At 43.2% G+C, this 20,201-nt stretch overlaps 1 protein-coding gene and 1 long non-coding RNA gene across 5 annotated transcripts; one reads left to right on the forward strand and one right to left on the reverse strand.

Annotated features, from left to right (window-relative positions):
• The first annotated feature begins 25 nt into the window (after positions 1 to 25).
• On the forward strand, positions 26 to 5,005 carry LOC120718235 (mucin-6-like). 4 transcript variants are annotated; one of them, XM_040006675.1, is made up of 8 exons: positions 26 to 178; positions 304 to 405; positions 1,267 to 1,308; positions 1,724 to 1,798; positions 1,903 to 1,953; positions 2,150 to 2,218; positions 2,309 to 2,356; positions 4,798 to 5,005. In XM_040006675.1, exons 2-8 carry the CDS (start codon positions 330 to 332, stop codon positions 4,863 to 4,865), a joined length of 429 nt encoding a protein of 142 aa, XP_039862609.1. In that variant the 5' UTR covers positions 26 to 178; positions 304 to 329; the 3' UTR covers positions 4,866 to 5,005. The 4 variants fall into 4 exon arrangements, with proteins under 4 accessions (XP_039862609.1, XP_039862610.1, XP_039862607.1 ...); XM_040006676.1 differs by lacking the exon at positions 2,309 to 2,356; XM_040006673.1 differs by lacking the exon at positions 4,798 to 5,005 and having other exon boundaries at positions 2,309 to 2,940.
• Positions 815 to 19,362, reverse strand: LOC120718236. Its single transcript, XR_005692429.1, has 3 exons — positions 19,257 to 19,362; positions 17,209 to 17,211; positions 815 to 825 (listed from the first exon to the last, which is right to left on the reverse strand). It is a non-coding gene; the product is annotated as an uncharacterized LOC120718236 (long non-coding RNA).
• Positions 19,363 to 20,201: the final 839 nt, after the last annotated feature.

Raw genomic sequence — 20,201 nt, forward strand, 5'->3', positions numbered from 1 at the left:
ACAACACCGACAACAACAACAACAACACCGACAACAACAACAACAACAACAACAACACCACCAGCAACAACACCACCAGCAACAACAACAACAACAACAACACCAGCAGCAACAACAACAACAACAAGGGCTACATTAACTAGAACTCATCAATCAACAACAACAGAAACTCCATTAGGTACGATTTAAACGAACAAACTAAGGTCAGAGTGTCATTGTTGTTTACAGTACACAAGCTTACAAACATCTGTCAGTTCTGTTCTGTAGATAAAATGTTTAAATGATATTTATGTTTGTTTCCAGTCAAACAAACTGGTTTCCAGTTAGGAATGGGTGCTCTTCTTCTCTTTATCCTCGTCATCATCGCCGTCTATTTTATTTGGAGACGCAGGTTTAAAAGACGAGGTGAGTAAAGCAGGACGGGACCAGAATCTAAAACAGATGGCGTCGTGGTTCAGATTCTTTACTCATTCATTCATTGAGACTCTTCTCCTGATAATTTTCACATCTTTGTTTCAGCTTTTGGTCAAGTTCAGTTTCTTGTCTTTAATCTGTTTTCATTCTTTCTAAAAAAGAAAAGAAAAAGGAACAACTACCTGCTAACAGCTCACACGTTAGACACCAGACACAAGTTTCCTTTACAAGGTTTCTTACTCTTTCTTTCCTTTTGGTTCACTGCAGATTTAGAATTGCTTAGATTTAGCGTTGTTGCCACCACCTGATCATTAATCGCTGATCTGGTGATTTAGTGCACAGAGTGGCAAAATAAATATTTTAATTCCAGTAATTTATTTTAAAAATGCATCTTCAGCGCTGCATTGTTTTCTAGGTGACAGCTGCACTTGGAGCTCTGACACTTTAAACTGAATCCATTCAAATGTTAAAAGTTCTGATAAAGGAGAAAAAAATCTCTTCAGTTTGTCACAAAGTGAAGTTAATTTGATTAATCAGGTGTTCTTGGTGTCCAGGAATGCTGATTCAATTTGATTGGTCTGTAGGTGGTGATGTCATCCAATCGCTCTCTGATCTCGAATCTGAGCACAGCACAAGTTACCATGGTGATTTACCCAGGATATGACTGGAAATCTGCTGTGTAGTCTTGTCTGATCACCAATGTTAGATAATGAATCCAGATAAAAAGATACGCTGGGTGTGTTGAAGCAGCTTCCTGTTCAGGCCTCGGGTGACAAACAGAACCTCGTGTGACCAGCTGCTGCAAAACTTCATGTTACAAGAACTGAGAAGTAATTCAGTGTTTTTTCTTAGGAGCTGGACCGCGATCGGCACACTGCATGACAGAGCTGCAAGGTACAGCTGCATGGTTGTTCTTTTAATTCTACCTTTCATACAAAGAGACACACGTAGAGAATGTATTAATATACATTCATCTCATAAAAAAGCAAAGCCAGCCAGCAGAAAAAAGCTGCTCCTCACTAGGTTACTGTTCCCCGCTGACACCGTTGTGTATGTGTGAGTCTGATGAAGCTAACATGGGAACAGTAAAGTTACTGGGCCATAACACTTACTCATAATGCAACCTGAGCATTAGAAGATGGTTTTAAAATAAAGAGAAACCAAACAAACACTAATTTTTGGCAGGTGTGATAAAAGCAGCCGAGCTGCAGGTGTGCCCAAGCTTACGTCTCCAACTTCAAAAGAACCTGACTGTGTGTTAAAGCAACCTTAAAATCTGATTACAACATCCTGTTGAATGTTTTAACAGACACGTCAAACCAAAGTGATGATGATCCCACATACGCCACCATCCCCGACCTGCCACCGACTGGAACCCTGCCCGGTAACACCTGACCTTTGACCTTCACAGCCTCATGACTGAACCAGCCGTTCTGCTAATACTGCACCTGCCTTCATTTAATCCAAACATGTCCCGTCCTCTTACAGACTCGACATATTCCTTGATTGGTTCCACTTTCCACGCTGGCAGTAATAAAGGTATCTATAGTTACCAGCTCCACATACACCACCTCATGTCATCTACACGTGCACAGGTATTATACTGGTATAGATACTAGCAGGTATAGATACTGCTGCAGTAAAGTTTACAGCTTCCTGTAAAAATGTTGGTTTGTTGTGTAAAAGCATGAAAGTGAAATGTGGATGTGATGAAGGCCGTTTGCTGTTTTCACAGGTTTATTGAAGCAGAACGACCACACATACGCCACCATCACCCACCTGCCACACACCACCAACACGAACGGTAACTCTGCTGGCACAAACTCTCACAGCAAACACACAAACAAACACACAAACACACAAACTGTATTCATTCATGACTCTGATCCTGCAGATTCTCCTTATTCTTTGGTCGGTGAGTCTTTCAGTGGAAATCAAAAAGGTAACTTTAATGCTGAGCTCCTCGAATTCTCCGAACAAACATTTACACTGAGATCCACTTTCATCCACCTTCATCCACGTTCCTCCACGTTCCTCCACATTCATCCACCTTCATCCACCTTTATCCACCTTCATCCACGTTCCTCCACGTTCCTCCACGTTCATCCACCTTCATCCACGTTCATCCACGTTCCTCCACGTTCCTCCACGTTCATCCACCTTCATCCACGTTCATCCACATTCCTCCACGTTCATCCACGTTCATCTACGTTCATCCACGTTCCTCCACGTTCATCCACCTTCATCCACGTTCCTCCGCGTTCATCCCACGTTCATCCACGTTCATCCACCTTCATCCACGTTCATCCACCTTCATCCACGTTCCTCCACCTTCCCACGTTCATCCACCTTCATCCACGTTCCTACACCTTCATCCACCCTCCTCCACGTTCATCTACGTTCATCCACGTTCATCCACGTTCCTCCACGTTCATCCACGTTCCTCCACCTTCATCCACCTTCCTCCACCTTCCTCCACCTTCATCCACCTTCATCCACCTTGATCCACCTTGATCCACGTTACTCCACGTTCATCCACCTTCCTCCACGTTTCTCTACTTTCATCCACGTTCATCCACCTTCATCCACGTTCCTCCACGTTTATCCACCTTCGTCCACGTTCCTCCACCTTCACCCACGTTCATCCACCTTCATCCACGTTCCTCCACCTTCATCCACCTTCCTCCACCTTCATCCGCCTTCCTCCACCTTCATCCACCTTCATCCACCTTCATCCACCTTGATCCACGTTCCTCCACGTTCATCCACCTTCCTCCACGTTTCTCTACTTTCATCCACGTTCATCCACCTTCATCCACGTTCCTCCACGTTCATCCACCTTCATCCACGTTCATCTACGTTCATCCACGTTCCTACACCTTCATCCACCTTCATCCACCTTCATCCACGTTCCTCCACTTTCATCCACGTTCATCCACGTTCATCCACGTTCCTCCACGTTCATCTACATTCATCCATGTTCATCCACCTTCATCCACATTCCTCCACGTTCATCCACGTTCATCCACGTTCCTCCACATTCCTCCACGTTCATCCACGTTCATCTACGTTCATCCACGTTCATCCACCTTCATCCACCTTCATCCACCTTGATCCACGTTCCTCCACGTTCATCCACCTTCCTCCACGTTTCTCTACTTTCATCCACGTTCATCCACGTTCCTCCACGTTCCTCCACGTTTATCCACCTTCACCCACGTCATCCACCTTCATCCACGTTCCTCCACCTTCATCCACGTTCCTCCACGTTCATCCACCTTCCTCCACGTTCATCCACCTTCATCTACGTTCATCTACGTTCCTCCACCTTCATCCACCTTCATCCACCTTCATCCACGTTCCTCCACCTTCATCCACGTTCCTCCACCTTCATCCACCTTCATCCACATTCCTCCACGTTCATCCACGTTCATCCACCTTCATCCACGTTCCTCCACGTTCATCCACGTTCATCCACCTTCATCCACGTTCCTCCAGGTTCATCCACCTTCCTCCACCTTCATCCACCTTCATCCACGTTCCTCCCCCTTCATCCACGTTCCTCCACGTTCCTCCACCTTCATCCACCTTCATCCACCTTCATCCACGTTCCTCCACCTTCCTCCACGTTCCTCCACGTTCATCCACGTTCCTCCACGTTCATCCACGTTCATCCACCTTCCTCCACGTTCATCCACGTTCATCCACCTTCATCCACGTTCATCACGTTCATCCACGTTCATCTACGTTCATCCACGTTCCTCCACGTTCATCTACGTTCATCCACGTTCATCCACGTTCATCCACCCTTCATCCACGTTCCTCCACCTTCATCCACCTTCATCCACATTCCTCCACGTTCATCCACGTTCATCTACGTTCATCCACGTTCCTACACCTTCATCCACCTTCATCCACCTTCCTCCACCTTCATCCACGTTCCTCCACCTTCCTCCACGTTCCTCCACGTTCATCCACGTTCCTCCACGTTCATCCACCTTCATCCACGTTCCTCCAGGTTCATCTACCTTCATCCACCTTCATCCACCTTCATCCATGTTCCTCCCCCTTCATCCACGTTCCTCCACGTTCCTCCACGTTCATCCATGTTCCTCCACCTTCATCCACCTTCATCCACGTTCCTCCATTCCTCCACGTTCATCCACGTTCATCCACGTTCCTCCACGTTCATCCACGTTCATCCACCTTCATCCACGTTCATCCACGTTCATCCACCTTCCTCCACCTTCATCCACCTTCATCCACGTTCCTCCACCTTCATCCACCTTCATCCACCTTCCTCCACGTTCACACCGTCAAACTTGTTATTTTCATTCCCATCACAAAAATAATCAAAGATTTCTTCATTTTCTGCCCCCAAAGGTTCAGAGCAGCTGACTGACAGCACGTACGTCTTACTGCAGAAGCCCAAATCACCAAGACCGGTTTAACTTTATCTGATGGACCAGTCGAAAATATTGGTTTGTCTCAATGTTTTACTGTAAAAGTGTATGTAATTGTATTTTTATATGTATATAATAATGTATCCTTCAATTTTGTGCTCCCATATAAAACGAGATTGTAAATGAAACTAAAGAGAGACGTGCTGTTGAATCTGTTGGAGCAAAGATGATTCCATACATTCAGTTTCCATGTAAAAATCAATAAATCAATAAAATGATGTGGGATGAATATATTTATATATCCCAGTACACTGATGTGTGTGTGGGTCCTTCTACAGTTGTAAATTTGAATTAATAATAATAATAATAATAATACATTTTATTTGAGGGCACCTTTCAGAAATCCAAGGTCATCCTAAAAAGAATAAAATTAATAAAAGGAACAGTAATCATAAAATACATAAAATAAGTTAAAATTGCAAAACAGAGCTTGACAACAGATAAAATCAGCATTAAAGCGAATAAACCAGTTCAAACAGATGTGCTTTGAGCTGTGTCTTAAATACAGAAAGAGTCAATATTTCTTAGTGCAGGAGGAAGAGAGTTCCAGAGCCGAGGAGCAGAGCGACTGAAGGCTCTGCTCCCACAGTGATGAGACGTGTGAGGACGTAACAGTAAGTTGATGATCTGAGAGGGCAGGAAGCAGTGGTGATATGGAGCAGGTCACACAAATATGAAGGAGCAGATTTATGGACACGCTTGTATGTAAGAAGTAAGATATTAAAATTTATCCTGGCTTCTACGGGCGACCAGTGAAGCTGCTGAAGAACTGGGGTGATATGAGCTCTTAACGGGGTGCAAGTTATGACCCGAGCTGCAGAGTTTGAGTTTATGAAGGGACCTTTTAGGGAATTGTGTGTTTACTTTGTTTTTGTTTGTTAGATATTTTATTCTTTTTTAAACTTGCTTTTCCACCTGGATTGTTTGACACGTGTGACCACTGTCGGCTTTGGACTCTAGATCAGAATTCAGACTTTCATTTTGTTTTGCAGTTTGGGTTTTCCTAAATGGAAACTAGGAATTATTCCTAATGGTCTATTTCAGGAACCAGTGGCTAAAAAAGGTCAATAAACCATTTGAATCCAGCCTCAGGTGTCCTTAACTAAATCTAACCACGGCCAATATGAACAAAAGGCTGTTATTAAACCAGGACCAGGGGTCCGTTCTTCGTACCTCGCTTACTACATCCAAGATCAAATCATCGCGCCAACTTTGAGCTCGCTATTCCGGTTCTCCGAACACACCTGTTGTTGACGATTAGTACAGCTGGATGAAGTAATGTGAGATCACTGGGTGGCTTAACAGGGGCTACGCATCGATAGTAGAAACATTGATCGGCAACCCTTTGATTGGTCGGCGAAAATGTCGAAGGAGCACGCTCGGTATTTTTCGGCAGCAGAGGAAGAACTCTTGATTGAGGGATTTCAGGAGTTTCAGAGTTTAATTAAAACGCAAGGGAACACTGCAAAGGCTGCAAAAGCAAGGAGAGAGGGCTGGCAGAAAGTTGCTGACAAATTAAACTCGTAAGTAATTTAATAATAATAATAATAATGGAGTGGATTGATATAGCGCTTTTCAAGGCACCCAAAGTGCTTTACAATGCCACTATTCAGTCACTCTCACATTCACACACTGGTGGAGGCAGCTACAGTCGTAGCCACAGCTGCCCTGGGGCAGACTGACAGAAGCCAGGCTGCCATATCGCGCCATCGGCCCCTCTGGCCAACACCAGTAGGTGGTAGGGTAGATTTATTATATTATATTACATTATATCCTCTTTCACATTAGAGCCACAACAGGACCCACTAGAACATGGGAACAAGTAAAAGTGAAATATAAGAATATTCTACAGAATGGTAATATTTATCACTTATATTGCTTTTAGTCTCTTGGAAAGAGACCCTGAAATAATCTGTTTGTTTATAACAGCAACCAAGAAAAGGGCAGAGCAAAAAAAGACAGGTGGTGGTCCTGCACCCCCTCGTCAACAAGTTGGTTAAGTGAATAATACCCTCACGGGAAAATCGATATCTCTCTATGAGCACACTGTCGCGCTGAGCTAAAGGATCCTGTCTATCCCGCAATATACGCTGAATTCTGAGGACTCTCCTTATCAATCTTGCACCTTCCACAATGGGTGGCTCGCGTATACGGACAGGACATGACTGCGACAGGCTTCCCAAATCCACCTTCGCTTTTATAGCCGTGGTCTCCCATCTTGATTACACGAAGTAATTTACTATTACTACTCTGAAATATGAATTACATCTGAAATAATCAAATACATGAAATAGAATGATTAATAGTACATTTCCCTGTTTTTAGGAAATGACCTGTATGTATCTGTGTGGAATCAATAAAAGGATCAAATACTGCATTAACTTTAGTTACATTGATAATATTTATTTATGGTGAAACAGTGGTGGAATATCGCTGTTGCTTTCGTATAAATGAAGCGGACATACCTGCGTGGCCGCGATCTAATCCTGTTTACATAAAGTAAACCTGCTCCCGAGCAGGTTTACGCTTACGGCTCTGTTGCTATGACAGCAAGTCCCGGATGAGCTTCGGGGAACCGAACGATCCAGGATCACGCGAAATCGTCAACAATCAAATCCAGCTAACTTACTTAGCGAGGTACGAAGAACGGACCCCAGGTCTGGCTGTCCTCAGCTCCTTCTGTTACTGAGCCTGTTGGCCAGTCGCCTTTCACAGCAGACGTGTCGTGTGCTGCACTCACCACTAACTAGAGCAAAGGACCCAAAATTAGTGTTGCGCTGGCGGCTGTGCCCCACTTTGTGCTCGATGTGCCTGCTTCCTGTCGTTTCACAGCATGTATCTCTCTGACTGCATGTCCTCTGTTGGGTTTATCTGGGCACAAACTCCCCTGCAACACGAGACCGAACTGCTCGACAAGACAAGGAGTCAGCCCAGGCCTTCACCTGTCCTTAGCCAACTTCCACTCCTACGGCCCTTTTATTGTCAGCAAGCAATCATTCATGAATATGCAATTACAAATACACGTGACAGTCTTAAGCAACATCTCTGAACAACATCAGTGTCTGTATTCTCTCTGTGTGTGTGTGTGTGTTTCCAGCTATATCATACATAGATACACGACCTTTCAATGAACTAAGCGTCCCACTGAATGATAAGAACAGGAACTTGCGATGTTTCATATCTCAGACGAACGTTTAAAGGTGTGGAGTTTTAAGAAACAGAACAACACAGTCTTTTTCTTGAAGCCATAATGGGAACTAGAAAGTGCATTTTCTGAAGAAACTGCAGTGTGAATGCTTGAATCTGAATGTATGCACTGAAATGAATTAATTGCTGATTTTTGAGTTAAAAATATTGAATGAGATAAAAAACAAAAGAAAAAAAAACGAATTTAACCTGAAAACAAAGGTGCTGAACTGCTAAAAGCTGGACGTTACACAGAAGAAGAAGTTGGAAAAAAACTGAAAATGTTTTAAATGTAAATTAGAAAACCCTAAGAAATGAGAAAAGAACATTTAGAGTCAGAAAACATCTGAATGAATATTAGAAGTTCATATTCTTTGAATCACTGAATGACTAAAATGTGATCCCTCCGCTTGGATCCACACCATTTAAAAATTTTAAATGCCTGAGCTTTGAAAGATACGGTGTTGGAAAGAGAACAATAATGGCGACAATTTGAGGGTAAAATGATGGCTGTAACACTGTGGACACAGCAGCAGTTGAAAAAGAAGTGCTTAAGATGAATCTTGGTACAGTGGCAGGCAGAGCTCGTTAAGCAGGCAGGTGTGAGCCTGGTTGCTATAGTGACCGCACCCAATGGCTCCATACACACGTACACAGACATGCGCCTCACTTTTGCTGCTTAAAATGAACAGAAAAGTCAGGCCGAAACAAATCGTTCCCAAATGAAAAGTATAGGTCGTATTGACAAAATTCTTTCACCGTGAGCGACAGCAATGTCTAGTCTACCTAATTCTCAGTTTTCATGCCTGTGGAGCTTATTATATGGACGTGGTGACAGTGGAAAGACACCATGCTCTTCTGATTTTCAAACGAACCTTCTGAGCCATTTTAACATTAGAGTCTATGGAAGAGTTGGAGGGAGGAGGCTGTGCATTGGTGACATTTATGAAAGAACCATAACACCTAGTACAATAATAAACACATTGGACGAAAGAGGACAGCGATGGCTACGTTTTGAGGGTAAAATCATACCTGTAGAGCAAACGCTGCGGACACAGCAGCAGTTTTAAAAAAGATTTTAAGATTAATTTTTTTGCTCCTCTCACTCTAGCAGTTGAGCTGCCTCACTCTAGCCCCAACATTCCGTCCCATACACACCCATTATAAACTCTGAAACGGGTGAAAAAACATCATGAAACTTAAACTGGAACTGAAGAAAAAGTATAATAGATATTGAAAAGATAAATACAAGTTGAATAGTTGAATGTCTTGTCTTCGTTTTAAAGTTTGAATGGTGTCTCTATGTCAATGTATGTGGAAGTAGTAAGAGTTTAAAAATGAGTAAGTTGAATGAGAATTTGAAGGGTCTCCCCATTGAAATACATGGGAAATTTTTGTTGAATAAAGTTGAAAATTAAAAATATAAATGTTAAAAATGAGAAAAGTAGAAGCAGTCATGTCCAAAAGAATAGGAATCTAACGGTGTTTGAATGGTTTTTCTAAGTTGAACGGTTTTGAAGGAGTAGGCTTTCAAAAAACGTACGGAATAGATAAAATATAATAATAAAGATTAGAAGAACAATACTGTGAATGCTTTTCAAGCATTCACACTAATAAAGATTAGAAGAACAATACTGTGAATGCTTTTCAAGCATTCACACTAATAAAGATTACAACAACAATACTGTGAATGCTTTTCAAGCATTCACACTAATAAAGATTAGAAGAACAATACTGTGAATGCTTTTCAAGCATTCACACTAATAAGATTACAACAACAATACTGTGAATGCTTTTCAAGCATTCACACTAATTATAACGTCGAGGCTGCTTCCTCTCATCTCGTGGTACACAAGTGCACACAGAATCTCATCAGACCTAATAAGGATGTGATAATTATCAGCGTACAAATGATTATATATTTCTAAGCACAAATGACAATATAAAAAATATCAATTCCAACATCCTCTACGAGAGTTTGTGTGTATTGTGTTCAAATGTTTAGTAAAACCACGCGTCGCTCACTCATAAAGAAGAAAGCCGTGTAGCTATCCTGCCTGGTGACGAGTGTGTCGTCACCACAACGCTTCCCCCAAAACTGTTCACTGAACCTCTGCCTGTGCTTGAACTTAGTGCAGCACTTAGCGATCACACGAAGGTACGTCACAGCACTCAGCGGTCAAAGTTGAAACCAGTTGAACTTTGACCCCAGCATGTGCGAGTACTCCTTGCTTGTGGTTCAGTCTTAGAGACAGGATGAGGAACAGGAAGGAGCTCTGAGCAGAGCCAAAGGTCCTCCGCATCGAAAGGAGTCAGCTGAAGACTTTGAGGCATCTGGAGAACAACCCTCCTCCACCTGCTCCATGGAGAGCATGGGGCAGGTGGAGGACAGGGGGGTCAGAGGGACGTAGGTATGACTCACATCAATATGACCACATGTGTATTCAAAAATCTGCTGCATGAAGTAAACCTCTTATATCCTGGTGAGCTGCACGGGGTTGCAGCACTGTTGTCAAACACCACGTGCTCTGAAACCACAAGCATGGCCTCGTGGTGGTCATGGCAACAACCTGTTTTGCTCTCCAAATGTCCGCGCATGAAGTCAGAGTGAAACTGATGTGGTGTTAATGATGTCCTTCAGCTCTCTCTGCTTAGTTTACGTTGGGCGTGGTAGATTCGGGGAGGCAGTAATCCCTGTGGGGTGTCAGGCAGGCCGACCACAGAAATCAGCTGCTCGTCTGCTTTGGTTGGCTAAGCTGGATTTACCTGTGGATGGACAGAAGAGCAGAACTGAAATATGTCTTGATGATATTTCAGCTGTGGTGATGTCATGCTGTACATCAGCGCTCATTAACCTCAGTGTGGTGAAACATATTGTGAGCTGGCTGCTGTGTGCTGCAGGAACAGCTGTATACACTCAAGCAGCTTATTTCCTGTTTTGAAAAGTTCAAACCAAAGTCTGTTTGCTGATGTCAAAGTCGTCGTTTGCTCTGGGATCCAGTATCACTGCAGGTAAGAACTTTTCAATATCTATTAACCCTTTAAAGCCGGTCGGAGCAGCACGCTCCATTTTGCGTAACTATTTTTAAATCCCGGTAGCTCTGCAACCACGTGAGCTAGCAATATAATTCTTTTTGCATATGAAACCGGAGGAGTTGTACTTACATCTTATGCCATCAGCTTGTCCTCGGTCACAGTTTCCTTCCACATACAGCTTTGCAAAAACTGCATAAAAAGCGCTTGCAGGAACAAAAGCATAATATTCCAGAAACACACTTTGCCGATCCGATCAGCTGTTTGTAACACTTCCTACGTCCATCAGCGTGAACTATCACATGTCCGCCATGACCTGCCCGAAACCGGAAGTGACGTCATTTTGCGGAAATGTAGTTTTTTTTTTTACCATCGTGGCCTTATGAGCCTATACTGGTGTTTTTAAAAGTTATGTTTGACTTTATGACTTTCTGTGTGGTTTCTGGGATGCTGAGGACTCATATTGCACTGCTGGAAATAGTTTATTTTGATGCAGATGCTGCTTTTTTGCAAATTTGCACTATAATATATTTTTTCGTTTTTCCTGCAGTATATGAAAATTGGTGTATTTCAAAAATAAAACTATGAAGACACTTAAAATAAATTTCCTGTGGTGGGAAACTAGTTTGTGCAACTTTTTTGTATTTACAGTTTTGAGGGATAAGCCTCTTAAATTTCTCTAACTAGAAATATATGTTAAAAAAATCAAAAACGATTTTCAATTTTTTTGTAGTTTATTGCACTTTTTTGCAATTTATGTAATTACTATGCACTTAATGCAGACATATTATTAGAATCTGGGCTATAATGGTTGTATTGATGTATAGCAACTTGAAATGCTCCAAAAAATGGCTCCACAGCCTGTAAAAATATAATATAAGCTCTGGCGGACTTGGTTCTATGGTCGGTCTTAAAGGGTTAAAATGATCCTCAGCAGCTGCCTGAGTTCTGATTTCTTGTAATGAGCTTCGTGTGGAGACTTCTGTGTCTTTATAAGCTACTTAAAGCTGATGGTAGCGTGGACATAAGACACAATATGTCTCGGTCCTGGGTCGGTGTTTTGAGTTTCTTGTGTCTCTGAGTTTTTGTGTTATGATCTTAGTTCTCTTTGTTCACCAGTTTATTCTTTAGTCTGCTGTCTTAGTTTGGCTTTCTTCTATTCTCTTTAGTTTTCTGAGTATTTCGTAGCCGCCCTCTGTGTCTCCCTGTTGTTGTTCTCTGTGTTTCTTAGTTGCTCTGTCTGCCATAGTCAAGTCTGCGTCTGTTACATTTCCTGTTTTACTTTGAAGGTCTGTGTCCTACGTGAATGTACTGAGTTTTGCTTCCTTTGGGTCTCGTTATGTTCAGTTTCTCCCGTCTGTGTCTCATTCTCTCGTTATTTCCCGGTGTATTTGAGCCCTGTGTTTCTCTGTGACAGTGTCGTGATTCTCCCTGTGGCTCCTGGAGTACATTATAATTAGATTTTCCCAGTTTAGTTTTGTGTTGTTAGTGATCTGTTTCCAGAAATGTGCTTTTGAGTTCAACTTCTGTCCCTGTGACTTTGCGTTTGGCTCCAATTCCTGCACACGGCCGAAACATGACACAATAAAGACGAACGATCCAGTGCATTAGAGAATAAGACCTGCTCATCAGAAGGGAAGATGCTGTGGATGTGACAATGATCCTATCAGGTGACATCAAACCTTATCAGAGTTCTTCAGTTTTTCTTTGTTTCTCATTTGATGTTTGAAATCTTTCCTTCTAAAGTTTTACTGAGTTCAGTCAATAATCATGTTTTTATCTTATCTTTTGAAAATAATGTAACTTTTTATCCATATAATGTGTCAGTTTAACTTTGGTTACATACTGCCCCCCCCGTTACTGAGGTCACACATCAGATAACAGGAAAGCAACTATGAGCCAAACTGAAACTGTTGACGTATTTAACACATATCTCACTGTCTCCCAGAATACACTACTGCCGAAAGTCTTGACTCGTCTGCCTTCACACGCATACGAACCTGAGTAAATCCTCAGGGTTGAGTATGATATCGGCCCTTTGCAGCTATTTTATTTCCAAGTGTTTATGGGAATTTCTCACCGTTCTTGCAGAAGCATCTGTGAGGTCAGATGTCAGAAGAGAAGGCTCCTCTCTAATTCATCCCAAAGGTTCTGTCGGGTTGAGTTCAGGACTCTGTGCAGGCCGGTCAACTTGTTCCACTCCAAGAAATGATGACGAAACGTTTCTCCCACTGCAGACGTTACATCCAGATGAACAGTGCTGACTTTGTGGGATCTCCTTACCTGACTGAGCCACAGGACCCGAACTGAATTCATTCTTGTAATTCCATTTCAGTTCAGTTTTACTGACACAATGCCAAATCACACCAGCAGCTGCCTCAAAGTGTAAGAGAACAACAACGATACAGAGAAAACCACAACGCATACTGAGTGAAAAGGGTGACAGAAGAAGAAACACAGCCCCCAGCAGCATAGAAATATTGCAGCATTACATTTTGGATCAGCTGAAGGCTTTCAGGGAGTTTTAGGACTTCCTGATAATAATGAATTACAGTCGTCCAGCCTGGAAGTAATACATGCATGAACTAGTCTTTCAGCGTCACTCTGAGACAGGATTGTTGATTGTCATTTATGCTTAGAAACATCTACTCATATATGCTTAGAGTTTTATAATCAGTGTCATGATGGTAGAAGTTTGATCCTTAGGAGTCTGCAAAGACTTTGTGCCTTCCAGAGTGTTCTGGCATTCACTCCCACATCCTGGGAGCGTGGGAGAGGTGGTCCCTGCTCTTATTGCTTCATGGTAGGAGAAACATCTGTATCTGTTTTAGGCTCAGTGCCTTTTGTTTAGATGAACTGCTGGACTTCCAGACCAGCAGGTTTAGGGAAGTCTTTATGGGGTCACACTCTGACCCCACACACACATCTCTTATTTTGGTGATCTGCACAAGTTTACAAAACCACTGTTATAACTGAGTTTTCTCTGCCATACCTCTGCTGTGGTTGTGACATGAAGCCAGCACGACCGTCCTTTCCCAAAGTAGTCGGGAGTCGATCCCAATGAGACTTTATACAGAGTCACAAATTCCAGCAAAAGATAAAATATTAGCGACTTATAGATCCAGATGTCAGATCACAGCTGTTTAATAATGGTTAATACTCTTAATTTCACAAATCTTTGGTATAATTCTTTTATCGCGACGAGTCATTGTTTTACTGATTGCACTTCCTCCTGAGATCAGTCCGCTCTACACGTTTCCTGTTTTGGACACTAATTCACTATTTTAAACTTTCTGAGTCATACTGACTCTGTGTTCATAACGACAGCTGTCTTTCACACGTGTGTGTGTTTCTGAAACATGTGTTGCATCAACCATGTAATGTTGGACAATAAGTCCTTTATTTGCCACCAAATGATAAATGATGAAGACAACAGGAACCTTCGGCCTTCATTAACCACAAAGTGTGAAAATATATCTCGATGATCGCTGCGTGGAGGAGGATCAGCCCCATATGTGTGAGCAGCTGCAGTTTGTCTGTTCACAGGTGTGAGTCTGGATCAGGATCAGGTGAGTATTAGTGGCTCTAAGCTGTTAGGCTGGCTGCTCTGAAGTGGGAAATACACCTGTTAGCCCCTCCTCCTTAGCAGTGTTTATGCAGACTCTCCGGTTGCTGGCCCTCTGTCCCTGTGGAGTGGAATTTATACTCGTCGGGGATCGAACCCGTAGTTTTTACGTCCCTTAAATCAGTCAGTTCTGTAAGTGACATGACTTCTACCTCACTGAGCATGGCGCTTCTCAATGCCCGCTCAACAACCAATGAAACGTTCTTGTTGAATGATTTTATTCTTTCCAAATTTTTTACTTTTAACTGAAACTTGGCAGCGCGATGGTGACTTTTCATCCCTCATCGAACTTTGCCCGGGCGGATACTCCTAGCCAGCCTTGGACGTCCGGTCGGGGAGGAGGTCTCGCTGTGGTGGATCGAAGTCGGATCCATTGTTGCCCATTAATGGTGAAAAAATGTTCGTCGTTTGAACTACAGCCAGTTAAAATTGTGTTACTGTAGTTTGTCGTCCACATGAACCAAAAGGTCAGTTCTTAAAGGAGTTCAGTGACTTTTTGTTTCCACCCTGAAGCTGTCCGGACTGGTTATAACCTGCACGTTGATGATGCCTCTTTGCCAGAGGTTTTCTTAGCATCATGGACTCTTTTTACACAGCATGTGTTTGGCCCCACACATACCAAAGCACACACTGGACCTCGTTTTTTCTTTAGGCTGAACCACTGACTTCATTAGTTCTGAGGACATTTTTATCTCGGACCATCATTCTGTTATTTTTAAACCGTCCTTCCATCCGTCTCCTGTTCGACATCTACTTAATTCTCACATTTTAAATTCCTCTACTGCTGCTAAATTTTCGGATGTTTTACATTTGGTGTTGCCTGTCTCTGACGAGGTTGATTTATTAACAGATCTTTTAAATAATCATTGTCTTTCTATTTTAGAAAGTATTTGTCCTTTTAAACATCCATCCCATCCTTCAAATTCAGGGAAAAGGAGGACGCATTTGTCGGCTGCATTCGGAGGAGTCTACGAATCTGGACAGCCTTCGGCGCGTCGCTGTGACGTAATCGGTCAAATGCAGCCTCAGGAGGATGCAGCCCATGAATTTGGCTTTTGTGGCTCCCAGACTCTGGAGCTCTTCCACTGAATGTGAGATCTGTAGACTCTGGCAGTTCTGTTAAAAACTGTTAAAAACCCATCTTTTTAAACTTGCCTTTGGTTGATGTTGTTTTATGTTCTAGCTTCTGTGAAGCACTTTGTGATTTTATCTTGAAAGGTGTATATAATAAAATGTTACTTTATTTTACTTTGCTCCTCCCCTCACCCCAACCAATCACAGCAGATGGCCCCGCCCCTCCCTGAGCCTGGTTCTGATGGAGGTTTCTTCCTGTTCAATGGGAGTTTTTCCTTCCCACTTTTCTTCCTTTCAGCGTAGATCATCTGTGTCACAGCTGACTGAAGATTTCAACCACAAACATTCTGAGAAGTAAGATCTCAGAATAAATGCACAGTGGAAAATATAAGCACATTGTGAAATGTCATATTGTACGTTTGACCACACTGACTCTAAACTATTAACAGCTGATCTAATGTTGGAAAGCACCTTCCACCTTCCAGCCCAACCTACAGAGTTTACCAGCAGTGACGTGTTCACACAGTGACGTGAAGGCAGATGAGTTGTTATGACCATAAAAAGACATTTAGACTTTGTGGCTTCTTGTGTGAGGACACAGCAGAGTATTTAAAGCTCAGAGCGATGCAGCGAGCGGTCATTTCTAGTCTCGGTGCTTCATGTGCTTCTGTGTCAGGATGAGGGTGAAAGTCTTCAGCTGCCTGTTAGTCTTCGTTCTGGGCTGCAGTGCAGGTAAGGAGCTGTTCATACTTTTACAAGCCACACACACACACACACACACACACACACACACACACACACACACACACACACACACACACGTAAACGTTGGCAGTTGTCACATAACTTCATTCATAAAGGCTCACCATTTCTTTGACACCTGTATGGTGTAAATTATAATGAAATATTTGAATTTTGGTCTCCTGGAGCTTCACAAACCTCCCATGGATGAAGCCTGACTGCAGAAAGCGTATCTATCCTTTGTGATGATTATGAATTGAAAAACACAGAATATAGGCCGAGGGTTTCTGACAGCGCACTAGTGTTTAATGTCGTTCTGTGGTTTCTGCATATTGTCCATCATGTTGTAGATATTGAATGATATGTTGGATTGGTGCAGCTGCAGGGTGGACTGTACTACGAAGGATATTCAACAACTAAACCTAAAGCCCACCTCAGACGGATGTCAGTTTGCAACTTTGCCTGTTAAGCTGGGCTGTGTTTCAGTCCTCACACCACACATGCAGAACTGAAATGGTCAGGGTTGGTTGCATTTTTAAAGAAAATATTGTTTAATTTTCAGGATTGATGGACACAGCATGTTTGGGCACTTCTGTCAGAATAGAAAAGAAAATCATTTGAGAAAGTGTGAAGGTGAGAGGCCAGTAGAGAGGCTCGGAGACGCTTTCAGACTGCCTCCAAGAGATTCTGACAGGCGACCTGGGAGGGGTGGGGGCGGTGCTCTACCAGCACTGTTTACAGTGCGGTGGGAGTGCGCACTGGGGATATTGACAGGTGGTGTAAGGAATCCTTAATCCCACGGACACGTCTTCTGTAGAGGAAGCAGAGTTTGGGGATGAGGACGGCTCCTGGCAGGGCCTCTGGCTCGATGAGATCCATCCTGATTCCTGAAGGCTCTGGATGTGGTGGGGTCGCTTGGCTGGCATGTGTGGAGATCAGGGGCAGTGCCTTTGGATTGGCAGACCAGGGTGATGGTTCCCATCTTTAAGAAAGTGTGCTCCAACTATAGGGAGATCACACTCCTCAGCTTTCCTGGGGAAGTCTATGCTGGGGTGCCAGAAAGGAAAGCACTACATCCTTATTCTCACTTATGGTCACGAGCTGTGGGGTAGTGACCAAAAGAACAAGATCGCAGATACGAGCAGCGGAAATGAGCTTCCTCCAGAGTGTGGCTGGCCTCTGCCTTAGAGATAGGGTGAGGAGTAGAGCTGCTGCTCCTCCACATTAAAAGGAGCCCATTCGGGCATCTGACAAGGATGCCTCGTGGGCGCCTCCTGGGTGAGGTGTTGTCCAACTGGGAGGAGGCCCTGGGGCAGACCCGGATACGCTGGAGAGATCATGTCTCTCGGCTGGCCTGGGAACGCCTTAGTGTTTTCCTGGGCAAGCTAGGTGGCTGAGGAGAGGGAGGCCTGGGCTTCTCTGCTTGGCCCCCCGCGACCTGGCCCCGGATAAACAGAAAAAACGGATGGATCACCGTTGACACCATTCATAATCAGGTTGCTTCATAATTTAAGATTTTAAAAAATTCAGTTTTGAGAGCAAAATGAATGTTGTCCTTGCTTAAACATCACCAGGTAAACAGGACTTTCCTATTGAACTATTGCTACAAATTCCATCTGTAATAATTTAATGTCATGCTGTGTCTCACAGGAATAATCCAGAGAGTGATCAAACAGAAGGAGTCCATCACTCTGCCCTGTCCTGGCTCAGTGGAGGGTAAAGTGACGTGGAGCAGAGAGAGCGAAGGACGGAGGGTTGACCTGCTTGTAGTTGATGGTGACAAAGACATCAAACTCGTTCCTGACCCACACAAACGCTTCAGCTCATTGGCAGATAAATCGCTCTACGTTTTCAAGGCCACTCGCTCAGAGACTGGAAACTACTACTGTAACAATGAGCTGGGTGCAGAGCTGACGGTGACACCATCAGGTGGCAAAGAGAGAGGAGTGAGCAACAACTCGACAGAAGTGAAGGAGACTGTCTCCATCGGTCAGACGTTCAGTCAAATATAACTTTACAGCCTCACATCCATATATTTAAGACTTTTATGAATGTATACTTGAAAGTATCCTGTGTTTCTGTTAATATTATATGTGTTGCTGCAGCACAAACGATATTTAACATTCCCTCTGAGACTGTAAGCATTAAGAACACTGATGGGAACGTCACTTCACTTTTGTTGGATTTTTGGAGTTCAAAACTGAACAAAACATTTGTTTTTTATAGATTTTGAGGATCAGATAAATCCTTTTATTAAACAATAATGTCAGTCTGTGATTAATGTTTCATACAGCGCTGTGTAGCTCTCACTCACACACTGCATCCCCAAATCAGCGCTCCACCCTGAGAGTCCGATGCTCAGATAAATATGATAAATGTTTTCAGCTCACAGCTTGTCTGGAGCTACGAAGCAACAGCAGGTAGAAAACCACCATAGATATACTTTGAACATCACACAGGCCTCCCTATTGGATAGTTCCATCCTGCAGTAACCAATCATCTGTATCAGCTGCACAACAAGGTTTTAATGCCACATGACCGCCGGAGGGCGCCAAAGTAAAACCGTCGTGTGGTTAATGTGTCAACAATGTGTCATCGTGTGACTCAGCAGTAATTTCCCTCAAAATAACAACAAATGCAGTTTGAATAATTTTATATTTTAACCCTTGTGTGGTGTTCGTATTTTTGTTACTCAGCCAGTGTTCATGAGTCTGGTGGACCTGCTAGAGGTTTGGCTTTCCAAACTAACTCTATCAAACAATTTTGTGTTAAATTACTCAACAGATGTTTACTTCATCCCAATTACAAGCCATATGAACAGCAAACACGGTTATTTTTTTGCCTTTGCCTTTGTTAGATCGCATTTATGAATTAATGTGCTTCTTGTTTTATATACATATATATATAAAATGTTATAAAAAAATAAAATCAGTTATAATCAAGTGGAGTGAGTGGAAAGACAACACATTTACACACGAAGCAATATGTTTCACAACTAGATGACATCAGCTGCTCATCAATGGTGACATTAGGCCCAGGGTTGTGAAACAGGGGGAGGTGGTGCACCGACTATCCCACACTGTCCTGATGGCAGCCAGCTTGTCTCTCTGCAGTCGAGCTGGTCTGTCGTCTCGGTTAAAAACAGATAATCCTGGAAATTTTGTGGAAGTTTTCCAGAAACATTGATGCACGGAAAAGTTCTGCATCCCACGGGGATTCTGTGGATTCCCCTTTGGACCTGAAAACTCCTGCGAGGATAAGAACCCCAAAGTAGGCCTGTAGATCAGTTTGGTCCATCTGCTTCCACTACTGTCCAAAAACACACCTTCCTTCTAAATTACTGTAATCCAGAATAATTTTCTGGATGGAATCTGGGATGAAAAGCTCAAATGAAAACTTGATGTCCTGCACATGACCGTGTTGGCCCTGGTTGCACCCTTATCACGTTTGCAGCTCTGCAGGGTGGCTCATTTCTTGGGCAAGAAGACCGTTCAACTTCAGCATTTTTTTGTCTTCCATATTTCTTCACTTGCTGTCTGGTGGGCTTGTTCTGGGCCTGGAGCTGGCTGCAGATGGGGTACTCGTCTTCGTTTTGTTACTAAATAGCGCTCAGCCTCATCGTCTTCTTCAAAGTCACTGTCAGACTGAAAATTCAGAAATGTGAT

This window comes from Simochromis diagramma, unplaced genomic scaffold (assembly GCF_900408965.1).
Source record: "Simochromis diagramma unplaced genomic scaffold, fSimDia1.1 OVJJ01000030.1, whole genome shotgun sequence".
NCBI lineage: Eukaryota > Metazoa > Chordata > Actinopteri > Cichliformes > Cichlidae > Simochromis > Simochromis diagramma.

What these genes read in the sequence shown, in the direction of transcription:
- LOC120718235 (XM_040006672.1), top strand. Translation starts at nt 330, where the DNA reads ATGGGTGCTCTTCTTCTCTTTATCCTCGTCATCATCGCCGTCTATTTT. An exon ending in ACCGACTGGAACCCTGCCCG is followed by an intron (nt 1,799 to 1,902) that starts GTAACACCTGAC and finishes GTCCTCTTACAG; the next exon opens with ACTCGACATATTCCTTGATT. An exon ending in CCACGCTGGCAGTAATAAAG is followed by an intron (nt 1,954 to 2,149) that starts GTATCTATAGTT and finishes CTGTTTTCACAG; the next exon opens with GTTTATTGAAGCAGAACGAC.